Source organism: Phocoena phocoena, chromosome 9 (assembly GCF_963924675.1).
Source record: "Phocoena phocoena chromosome 9, mPhoPho1.1, whole genome shotgun sequence".
Classification (NCBI taxonomy): domain Eukaryota; kingdom Metazoa; phylum Chordata; class Mammalia; order Artiodactyla; family Phocoenidae; genus Phocoena; species Phocoena phocoena.
In genome coordinates, this window is record NC_089227.1 from 105,815,746 (window position 1) to 105,827,770 (window position 12,025).

Genomic DNA, 12,025 nt, shown 5'->3' on the forward strand with positions numbered 1-12,025 from the left:
TGGTCTCTGCTGGGGCTTCGGAGAAGCTTCATGACCCAGGAAGCTGCGAGAGCACTGGGTCTGCACGACTGCGTGAGATGTACTGCAAGGCTACAGGCCCCATCACACGCACACCCAGGGTTCAAGGTGTGCGGTGGACACCACTGAAACCCGCCAGAGGGCAGGAGCAGCGGTGGCGTCCACACAGGCACTTGGGCAGGCCGGTCACGCCCAGGAGTCCATGGCGGGGGCCCTAGTGAGGTCTCTGACTCAGTCTCACAGCTCTATTTTCCCCGGGATCACTACGTAGCTGTAGGGTGCCCTCTGGCTAAGGAAGTCATTTGCACCACACGTCTCAGAATCCTTAAAGCTCTTTCTGCACACGTGCACCCTGTGCTCGGGGCATGCACAGCTACCGCACGGCTATGGAGCCTCACCTCGTAAGAGGCTTGCGGCCTTTAAGTATCTAAAACATGCTTTTCATAATCTAAGAAGAAAAATATTCCCAAATAAAAGTTGTATAACAATATCCCAATACTGAGGTCAGTCATGGCATAAAGTGAGGAAACCCAGTAAGGGGTTCCTTACAACCAGCAGCCGCTGTGCCGGAACCCCGGGGCTGCGGTGGTGGCTGGCGCCGGCTCGGGGGCTCTGTCCTCTGTGTGCGTCACGCTGACGATCACGGGCCGGCGTCGGCTCCCGCCGCGACTTCCTAGCTACTCACCCCGACCTACCTCACAGCCTCTACGGGGACAACGTGAGTTTGTCTTTCTTTTCGGGCTGAAAAACACTGTAAATTTCACAACAGACTAACTGCTAACATTTAAAATCCGTCTGTATTACATTTCAGGAAGAGTATGATTATGTATCTGCACTGTTTCATGAGTAAGTTACAACAGCAACTGGAAGTAAACTTGAGACATTCCACTTTACGTAAGAAATTTCAGACTAGTGCACTATGATTTATGAACCATGACAACTCTCTTAATATTTTATATAACTCAGTTATGTGACATTTTTCCTGATAAGCACTTCAACTGACTTCTCAATAATACATCTTTATATTTATGAAAGTGTAAATACTTTGAATACATTCTTTCATCATTCATAATGGGCAGAAATATACTAATATTTACTAATCTTTCAGCTTTTCTTTTTAAAAAGAAACACCAAAAAATAGGTCACTGAGAGCTTTTTCCTGCAGAGACAAAAACGGTTATTTGTCATAAGAATTTAATAAGTTTTAGAAGAAAAAAATATATATATTTCCTTGATCCATTTTCTTCTGAATTCAAACCAGCATGTAGAGATTATAAAAAATAGTCTATTTACACAGCATAGTGCACCTCAGTGATATACAAAACAAAGCAATAAAAAAGCACAACCATATATCGGCTTCCTAGGAGAGACAACTGACATACAGCTTTATGCACACAACGGTTGACCACTATCCTATGCACGCCGAAAAAACTGGTCAAATACTAGAGGAAATTAAACATACAAAACTTAATGCTAATAATGGCCAAATACGTCTAAAACGTCAATGTTTTATAAAACCACTAAGGGACAAGTAACCACTAAGGGACAAGTAACCAAGTACATGAAATTATAAAAAGAGCATGGGTGCGTCTGTGTAGGCTGCGTGTCGGCACGGGGCTGGCGGATACAGCGGGGGCTCCTCGGCCAGCGCAGCCTACGTCACCACGTGGGGCCTCGTCCCATCCTCCGTGAGGTCGTACCTGAGACACAGGAAGACACACGGTCACAGGGGAAGCGCTCCTGATTGGACGCACGGGGCTCTGTGTCTGTCTGTTGGGGGGCACTCACCACTGGGTCCAGCCTTTGGCGAGTTCTTCAGATGCCAGACCGACCAGGACCTGTGGTGAGAAAAGGCCTGCAACAGTGGGTTTCAGGCCTCTCACCATCGCTTCCGATCTTCTCTGGCAACACACTCTCCCTCATTTTCAGCCTCTCACTTTTCAACTTTTCTACCCTTATGATCCACCCATGACCTATACGGTCAATTATACCCAAGAGGCCCTTCCTGTATCCAACAGTCTTGACAGGAAGTTATCACAAAGTACCAGGGGGGATAATTCACATTGATACCGGCTCACAAACCACTCACAGCAGCTTAGCTGACGTGGTTTATCCACGTACATAAATCTAGTCTAAAAAGAGTACTCTGGGTTAAGTGTTTAATTTTTACAAAGCGTAGGATTTTTTTTTTTTTCCGAACTTACTTTGCCGAGAAGCCCTTTGTCTTTGGACAGGAAGCCACCGCTGTTCTTCACGGCCACATCCAAGGTTCTCCTCTGCACGTCCGGCAACGAGACACTGAAATCAAAGCTGAAGTGGAAAACAGAGGATCATCCTTAAATTTCTCCATAATTTTGCTCTGTTTTACCGTAACTAAAAAATGACATTGCTGCTTATGAGACCATTCCAAATGTGATGTTCATTTTTTATTATAAAACTGATCTCTCCTGCTAGATGTTTGGACCTGGCCCTTCAGGAAGACTCAAAGTTTTTTATTTTTCCATTATTCTCCAAACATAAGAGGAGACTGGAATCCTAAACATGCGAAAGGCTGACCCTGTGGCTGCCCCGTGTGGACACAACACCTGACTCCCAGTGTAAAACGTGGGCCATGGTGTGCGACACACTGGGGGGCCCACCAGTCCGCTCCCCCAAAGAGGGTGAGCTCCAAGCCTGCAAGTGAACAGAAGTGGGGTGTCCGAGAAGCAGCCTCACAGAGGAGGGGATCTGCAGGCACCTTCTGGAGGCTGAAACCGGATGCTGCAGAACAAAAGCCTCCAGAAGCGAAGCTGGCAAAGCAGAGGACAAGGTCGGGGGCCTCGTGGGGACGCGGGGACACGTGGACATGGACGGCCTTCCCAAGAGCGAGCAGCCTGAACCCCAGGTTTGCAGGAACTCTTAGAGGCTGCGGCTGAGCCAGACACCCACACCAGGACCGGGTGCCTGCCCATCGGTTTCTCATCTCTGCATAAATAAAGTCACTGGTGAGAAACCATGATTAAGTGACTAGTAACTGAGTTAATGGATATCAACACCATTCGACTTACTATTTCTCCACATGTGCACAGGCCAAGGCTGGTGGAGTGTGGCCTGAGGATTCACGATGTGATGCTCAAATGCCTATTTATTTATTTATGTTAACAAGTTTATGACCGCTCTTCGGGAGGCGTTTTTCACTCATGCTCTCACTGGTGTAAATGCCTCCATCATTCCAAGGCACCACCAGGCCTTCCTTGAGTGGTGAACACAACTGTCTACCCCACTGAGTGGACGCGTACCTCTGATCAAACACGGGGTTCAGCGTTTTCTTTGACACGTGTGTTTTTCTCCTTCCTGACCTCCTCTTGTCCGGTAACAAATACAGGCGGACGTAGGGATCAGAGCCGTCTTCAGAGAAGGCAATGAGATTTCTTATAACACAGACCAGAGAATGCTCGGTATTAGAATCTACCTAAGATTAGATACCTAGATACCTCATCTATCTAAGGAGCACCGCACTGGAACTTACTACCTGGTTTTACTTGCATCCCGTGACTGCCTCCTTCCCATGCGCACTTTGGTCAGCGGCTCTGCAGAGGTGGCCTCTGCCCCATTTCCTGCGCCCAGGGTTTGGGGGATGTTCTGACCCGCAGAGAATCACCTTTCCACACTGCTTCACTATCCCCTCCCAGTGAGGGGACGCGGCCAGCCTCGCGGGAGACCCCTCCCCGGCTCCTGCTCAGGCCATGGACCCCACCCTCTGCCCTTCGTCCACCCGAACGCTTCACAGATGCAGGCCCACCTCCTTCACGCAGCTTCACGCTGCTCTCGTCCTCGGACAACTGGGCCAAACATGCTAGTATTTAATTACAGCCGACCCTTGAACCACGTGGAGGTTAAGGGCTCCAACCCTCCGCATATGTGGTTCCGCATCCTTGGAGTCAACCAACTGCAAATCGTGTAGGGTGGTGGCATTTACTACTGAAAAGCTCCTCGTGTAGGTGGAGCCATGCCGCTCAAACCCACGCTGTTCAAGGGTCAGCTGTCCCTGCAACCACTTCCAATTGTTCACTTGTTGATGGACCGAAAGCCCACGAGGGAGAGTCCTCTGAATCAGACTGCTGCTCCGGAATCTCACATAGTAATTATCTCGGCAGCAGAAACATAGACGGTGCTCAATAAATAGGTAGTGAAGTGAACTCGACATTTATATAATCATGTTTCTAAGTGTTACTAATTTTACTTTCCTGTTTCCACGCCTTTTTATAACATCCAAATATTTCTACCACATATCTCCATCACAGCTACTAGTGAGACAATCAAGTCACATAAAGGAAAATAATCAGCGCCACACCATCATCAGTCATCAAACACAAACTGAAGCAACACCGTCACATCACATTACGTTTACCGAACCGGTACAAACCGTCCTGCTTGTGGGGAAAAGAGCTCGTGGGCTCTTCCCGAACAACTACAGCTATTCCTGTCACTATCCCACAGACTTGCCTGAATTCTCTGAACTGTTATAAATCCACTCCTGGAAATTGAATCCCCAAAAGACACTTCACTAAAAGAAAACTATGCTTATTATCATGTTGTAAACGTTCAACCACAGGGAATGTTTTATGAACTGCAGTATGGCAGTTTAAGGGAGTGTTACAAAGCAACCAAAATGGTTAGTAACAGGAAATGTTATGAAACAAGGTTAAGAACCTGAAAACCAGGACTACGGTATCTAACTGCAGTATCGCCTACTTGCTCTCGTCTGTAAATGAAACAAACTGCTGTCCGTGACGCGAGAGCCGAGAGCCCGGCTCACCTGCAGGAGTGCACGACCACCACCAGCTTGTTCCTCTGCGAGCTGTGCCGGACGGTCAGCTGGATCTGCCCCAGCGGGGACTGTCCCAGGGTCGTCCCACTGAGGAAACAAAGCCGAGAGTGAGAGCACTCCTCAGACAGCACAGCGGCTGTGAGCACGTTCATTCACTCAGAAAGCGGGAAGCAAAGCACCCATGAACATGAACCTAGTCTGAACTTCTGGGTATGAACGGACCAGCTGGATTCATATTTCCTCCGAGGGTTCACTATAACCCAACTGCTGACAACCATGTGGCCCAAAGTGAAAACAAGACACAGGCCTCTCCTTACAAGCATCCACTCTTCAGAGTTTCTGAAGCTACGTCTACCCTAGAACTGCCCAAATCTGCGCTCCTTTCTCAGAGCCCCTTGCTGTGCACCTCACGGGTCGTCTGATGAGGTCACACCCCCTCCCCTCCATCCCCATCTCAGGCTGAGGCACCAGCTCCAGGACAACCAATGACGGCTCTGACTCAGCTCCGAGATCTTCTCGGTTTCTCCCCAAATTTAGCTCCTGGGAAAAACTGTTTTCTTATTTAAAATTCTATTTCTTTCTAGAGCAAGGGAGAGACAGGACTGCTTCCTTTCTCCTGAAATTGCAGCCACGAGCAGAGCTGCTCTGCGCATGGGTTACGGCTGCCTGCCCCGGCTGAGCCCCGGGCCACAGGCTCCACACCTCGGCCTCTGCTCCGTGCTCAGCACACCGCAGGGCAGCAAAGAGGAGACCGCCCCAAAGAGCAATCCACTCCCCCTGCTGAGGGGAAAAGGCTCACGTTAGGGTAACTGCAGACTTTGTCCTTATCTAAGGAAACCACGGACACGCCCATGACTCACGGGGCATAAGTGAGAAATCCACACAAACATCCACAGACAGACAAACCCGCTGGGTGGTGAAATGGGTAGGGGTCAAGCATGAAAGAGCAGGACCTGTTCTCACGTGACAAACGTGTCCAGCTTCCGCCAAGCCTTTCCGCGTCAGGTCAGCTTTAGACTCTGCCTTCCTGGTCTGAGGATCCCCTCACTGTTCCTAAGCTTTAAATAAGCCAAATACTAGGCCCTGGAAAATGGCAGGTTTACTTTGAAAGCCAAAGGCTCGGTGAGCGGAAGGGCCACACTGCCTGAAAGCTGTTTGGCTTAGGACCGCGTTCCCTCCCTGCAGCCCGCGGGTCAAGAGCCAATTCAGCAAGAGCAAGGGGCGTCTAGTTACTTCTCAAGCTGCCGCAGCCTCTGTCGCAGCTCCTGTGTGGCGACGGGCAGCGAGATGTCTGAGGCGATGCTTGGGGTGGGCTCCTTGACAGAGACGTGGCTGGGGGAGCCGGTGCTGCCGGCCTGGAGGCTGGAGGAGCTTCTGCCCAGGTCCCGCGGACCCTGCGGGCTGGCCTCTGTGGGCTGGGCTCTCTCTTCCACACCTGGCTTATTATCGCAGCCCCCCATGACCGGCGTGGATGGGGCTGTGCTGCTGTCACCAGTGCCTGGCGATGCAGACATCTGAGATCTGACAGATATTTTTCTCCCTTCCTTGGAAACCGAGGGTCGCTTTACTTGAGCTGAGTGCTGGTGGTCTGGAGACCTTTCTTGCTTTTCAAGGTGGAGTACCTTGAGGTGAAAATAGATACAAAATTAAAACGGGTGACACTGGTAACAGCCTCATACATGAACAGCTTTAGAGATACTCATTTGCAAACGTTTCTTTAAAGCTTGGCACAAAACATGAAAAACAATCTAGCCTCTCTGTTCAGCTATCCTACCATATTACAGGAAGTGTAGAAAAAGGCACATGCGGGTAACCATCACAGCACCGCGTGGTGCCAGCCACACTTCTGTGCATCTCTCTCCGGCCTCCTCCTGTCCACTCTTCTGCACAGTGGTGACAGCTTGACAGTGGCAGAGCCCGAGCCACAAACCCCATCCTACACTGACCCTTATCCTACCGTCTCCACCAGCGACCGGGGAAGGGCGAGGCTGCCAGACCCCTAGGGTTGACATGGGAGCAACACCTCCCTGCTTTGCTTCCTTTCACATTAGCTCTGAGCGTGCACATGTCCCTGAGCAGTCTACACCCTGCATTGGGGGTCATCCCGACGGCCTGAAGCTTCTTCCCGCTTTTACCAAGTAAAGCTGCAGCCAACACCCCCAGTTCTGTGTTATTACCAGGAGTCAGGTTTCCAGAGAAAGGGCTCTGTGGTTTACAGCTGAAGACACTGAAGTCCCTTCTGGAAAGGCTGTGACCAGGCACAAGGAGGCCGTTTCCATCACACCTTCCACAGACTTTGTTTTACTTTAAAAAAAAGTTGGTTCTGCATTTTAATTTGCATTTTAAAAATTAGAGAGTTTTAGCATTTTCCCGTATGTTTGCCAGTTTTATTTTCAGCATTTCCTTAGGTACTTACAAATGAATCATCGTCTATTTGGGACAATGTTTTTCCTGTAATCTCTACTGTCTTGCAGAGTTTTTTTAAATTCTTTTTTCTGAATGACCTTTGAAAATTTAACATTAGCAGAAAACTTTATTGATCCAGATAGCAATACTTTCTGGACAAAAGGATTAAAAAAAAAAAAAGGCTGGTGGGATTCATGTGAAAGCCCAAGGAACAATTCCGGGCTTGCTCAAGCAACCTGGAAACTCTGCTGCTGTTGGTGTCGGAGTCCAAGCCCTGGTCATCTCTCCCCTGAGCTACACAGCCAGCAGCAATGTGAAAACTCACACTCCCCGTAAAGCATGTCCCTGTCATCCCTGCCCCGCACCCAGCACCGTGAGCACCACGGGCACTGCCCACCCAGGACCCTTCCCCCAGCTGCGCTCTGGAGACAGCAGTACCCTGAGGGCGAGCTTCATCTTCAGCGAGCTGTTGGGGCCTGAGTTACTGAGCTGGAACCGCTGGTTCAGGGTCATGTCCTCGCAGGCGAGCAGCTGGCTGAGAGGGATCCTCAGGTTCCCCAGGCAACACTGGTGCTGCTCATCTTTCACCTGCCAAACACGACAGAGCGCTCAACGCTGGGGATGGAGACAGAACACGCAGGAAGGCCCCAAACCCCATCTTCGGCCACCTCCTTCTACATCCTGTCGCCATGTACAACGCAGTAGGAAACCCCGTCAGGGAGACTCAAAACATTGCAAATAGTGATGCTACAGTGTAGCCATGTCACAGGGCCGGTCATCTCCCAATCACATAGTCATAATGAGCACGAAAAAGAGAAAACCCCGTTCGAGGAATCCATTACGAGGACCCTGAGCTGAGAGGCAGCAGTCCACACAAATCTGAAGATGAGAAGGAAATGTCTTCAGTCCTGTGAAAACGGTGACAAAACACATGCCTAGTGGTGTGCCAAGTTCTAGTGGTGACACTTGTTCATGGAGAAGACCCATTTCTAAGTTTATTTTAAGACTTCTACTCAAAATGTACAATATCTGCTTTAACTGCATGACAATTTCTGGCTCCTGAATAATAACCTTCAGCTTTGCCTCTGCAACAGGAACCACTCCTGTTAGGTTGCTGAGATACAGGTAGTTTAACCAAAAGGGGTAAGAACTTTGGTGGTTTCATTGGCTCTACAGCAATGATCAAGTAAGTTAACTACACGTAAAAACCGAACAGCCTGATTGCTTATTGTTTAAACTGTAACCGCAAAAGCATTTTTTAATGAAATAACTAAGTTTACAGAACGTTAAAAATTCTTTTTTTAAATCCAAGGTCCAGATACTATAGATTATTTTAAGAGGAGTGCAAAAATTCTTTGTTTTAAAGGTTATCCCACCTTATGTTTTTAATTGAAGTACAGTTTATAATATTATACTAGTCTCAAGTACATAGAAGTGACCCGCTAACTTCATAGGCTGTACTCCGTTTAAAGTCGTTACAAAACAACGGCTCTAGTTCTCTGTGTTGCACAACATACCTCTATTGTTCACTTATGATGCAAAAATTCTTAAAAGTTTAGCAAATTAAATGGAACAAATAAAAAGGATACTACATCACAAGTGGGGTTATGTCCAAATAAAGGTTTGTTTGCAAGGTTTTCTCATGTTAGATCTTGAAAACCAGTAAATGTTTGCAAGATTTAAGATTTAAAAGTCAACACCGCATTTCACCATATTTACAAACTTAAAAAGGAAAATCACGTGATCATCTCAATACTTGTAGAAAAGTCTCTGACAATATTCAACACCCATTCATTACAAAAACTCTCAGCAAACCGGCAGGAGGAGTATAAGGAAGTGAAACACAAAGGCTTTGCCCTTAGGATCTGGAAGGAGGCAAAGGTGTCCACTGACACCGAGGCCGGGCTGGCAGCGGGGAAGGAACAGGAAGGGAAGTGTCATTACGAGCAGTACCCTGAGGTATCCACACGGAAGCGACTAGAATAAGCACGTCCAGCAGGGCTGACAGTGGTGCCAACATGTGAACACCAACACCCACTGCACCTCTGGATGCCAGTAACAGTCAGTCAAAAATTGAAAATTAAAAACTGACAGCCCCCCGCCCGACACCTAGGGCATGAACACATCTGGTGGGCCCACGATGGCGGTTCTCCCTGTGTTGACTATGTGACGCAGAGATACAAACACAACCCCGTAAATATGCAAATCACTTACCTCCACCTCGAGCTCCTGGCGCTTGGGATTGTGAACAAAGAAAGTGAAGTTTTCCTCCCACACAGGTTCATTGGTTTTGTACCGAATCTGAAAGAAATATCCAAAATCAGCTCTGGGATATTTGCTGTGGCAAAGCACTACCACACTGTGTTTATCGAGTATCGCACTTGGCAGCTACGGATGACACCCATCCTCTGGGCTGTCCTATCAAGAGTTAACTGTGGAAGGTCCGGAGCGTGTCAGCGGATGAGCTGCCAGCAGCTCCCAGCCTGGGTCCCAGGCCCCATGACAATGCGCCATCTGCATGTGTGGTCCTCACTCCACGACCTCCCCAGGCCGGCGGACTGCTGCACGTCAGGAAGTTTCTTAGATGAATGGTTAGCAGTTAATAAAAGGGAGGAATTCCTGAAATGTTTCCTGAAAGTAGCACATATTACAGCAACAGCAATGCCCTCTCTCAGTTTTTGAACAGAATCATATTTGTTGAACAAGTCCCCTACATATGAACCTTCAAGCTGTGAACTTTCAAAGACGCAAATGTGTATCCGGTTCCAGAGAGGAACCAGAGCCTGTGCCGTGCACGTCAGGCGGAGGGAAACTGCAGCCTGCCCTCTGGCTCCTGTTGCTGACGATCCCTCCTTTCCCTCCTCCAAGTCGGTCACTCTCCTCGCCTGTTCCCTCGATGCCAGCCCCTGGATGCCAGCTGTTGGACTGGACTACTGTACTTTTCAAGGTACTGTACTGTAAGATTAAAAATGTTTTCTTTATTTTGTGTGTTTGTTTTTTATGTATTATTTGTGTGAAGAGTATTATAAACCTATTACAGTACAGTACTATATAGCCGATTGTGTTAGTTGGGTACCTAGGCCAACTCTGTGGGACTTAACGAACAAATTGGACTTACGAACTCACTCTCAGAAAGAAACTCGTTCGTATGTAGGGGACTTCCTGTGCACTGCTGGTTGTCTTTTAAACAAAATATTAATAGGACATTCAAAGGAAACTTAGAATTTGTCCCATGTCATCTACCCATGAAATCAAGCAAAAGCATAATTAACATATTCGTGTCACTTTTTAATGTTACTTTTAAATGAATATATTTGATACCAAATTAAGTAGCTGGTTATCAAACAACTGATTTGAGAAAACAAAAGAAAGACTCATAAATCAATGGTCTTGATGCCTGCGCCACCCCCAACTGGTGACAGTGACAGCGCGGTCACAGGGAAGTGCCCCAGTCAGACTGCCGGTGCCTTACCTTGCTCTCCTGGGCCTTGTGACCAACTGACATTTGGACAAGAGGATTTGGGTTGCTGTTTATTTTCTTCCCTGACTATCCAAAAACAAAAAACAGATAAAAATCAATAAACACATCTTGAAATGGGGATCACTAAAAATGGGATTATTGGCTTATATTAACAGTCATTTCTATTTACTTCTGATACTTCAGTTACAGGGAGTATCTAGGCACAATTTAACTGGAAAACAATTAATTGCTAACACACCCCAAAGCCATAATTGTATCTACATAAAATAAATCAAGAAAACTTGTATTTGCAAACAATTTTAAAACGTTAAGGTCTTTTATTTTTTAAAGCAAGCAACTTTGGAAAAACGGAATCTTCTGAAAATCTTTACTGTTAATTCCAGCTCTCAAAACTTATTTTACTAGGGTAACAAAATGAATAAAGTGCAACAAATGGAAACAGAAAAGCACAGGAAGGACAAATGTGAGAGTGTGTCATTCAGAACAGTCTTCTGGTTGGAATTGTAAAAATAATAAAGTGTCAGAGGCACATTTTCACGTTTTTAATTTAGTATCTTCTGTTCAAACATGTACCTATCAGATTATCGAACCTTGCTTACCAGCTGCTAAGTAATTTTGACGGAAGAATAAACGTCAATCTAAATTGCATTTAAGCAGATACAAATGCAATGAGAAAAATTCAGGAATAAGAAAAAATGGTAAGAAGCATACTTTAGCAGAGACAGCTGATAGAAGAATACATAGTAAAATGCAACATATATGGGACATGAGGTTTATTTATAACTTAGCCCCACAAGAAGATGCTGTTAAATATTTGTGTTAGTGGAAATTCATTAGAAGGTCACAAAACGTTTTTAAGTTAAATAATTTTAGAGTCAATCCTCAACACTGCAACGATGACAGAGGCGTCAAATTCATGACTATTGGAATAAAATATTACTAGCCCAAACCTACTGCGATAATCTAGTTTCTGGTTCATCTTTTTGATGTGAATGAATTCTGCAAAATGAAATAAACACTGTTAAAAAAATCCAAGGCTATAGACTACAGTGGGAGAATACTAATTTCCCCCCAAATCCATTTCTCCTTCTTCCCTTAACATGAGTCCTAGCGTCACAGCTGAGCACACAAATCCTCTGTGACACAGATTCTATTTCCGAATCTCCCTTGTAGTCAGGTGTGGCCCTGTAACAGTCTGGGGAGGTCTGGCCTTTGCTGTGCCCCACTTCTGGCTGGAGGCATTGAGCACTGCGAAGCCACGGGCCAGAATTCTGCGACATTCAAGGGAAATAAACTTGTCTTTACTTAAG

At 46.8% G+C, this 12,025-nt stretch overlaps 1 protein-coding gene across 2 annotated transcripts in view; it reads right to left on the minus strand.

The window, feature by feature from the left end:
- Positions 1-1,672: 1,672 nt before the first annotated feature.
- Positions 1,673-12,025, minus strand: part of ESYT2 (extended synaptotagmin 2) — a 71,927-nt gene continuing 61,574 nt past the window's right edge. For both annotated transcript variants that reach the window (XM_065883831.1, XM_065883830.1), the window contains 9 exons: positions 10,707-10,781; positions 9,449-9,535; positions 7,673-7,822; positions 6,062-6,450; positions 4,817-4,915; positions 3,297-3,428; positions 2,223-2,328; positions 1,807-1,856; positions 1,673-1,718 (listed from right to left, as the gene is read on the minus strand). In XM_065883831.1, the coding sequence (XP_065739903.1) occupies positions 1,673-1,718; positions 1,807-1,856; positions 2,223-2,328; positions 3,297-3,428; positions 4,817-4,915; positions 6,062-6,450; positions 7,673-7,822; positions 9,449-9,535; positions 10,707-10,781 (1,134 nt within the window). The remainder of the gene's footprint in view (positions 1,719-1,806; positions 1,857-2,222; positions 2,329-3,296; positions 3,429-4,816; positions 4,916-6,061; positions 6,451-7,672; positions 7,823-9,448; positions 9,536-10,706; positions 10,782-12,025) is intronic.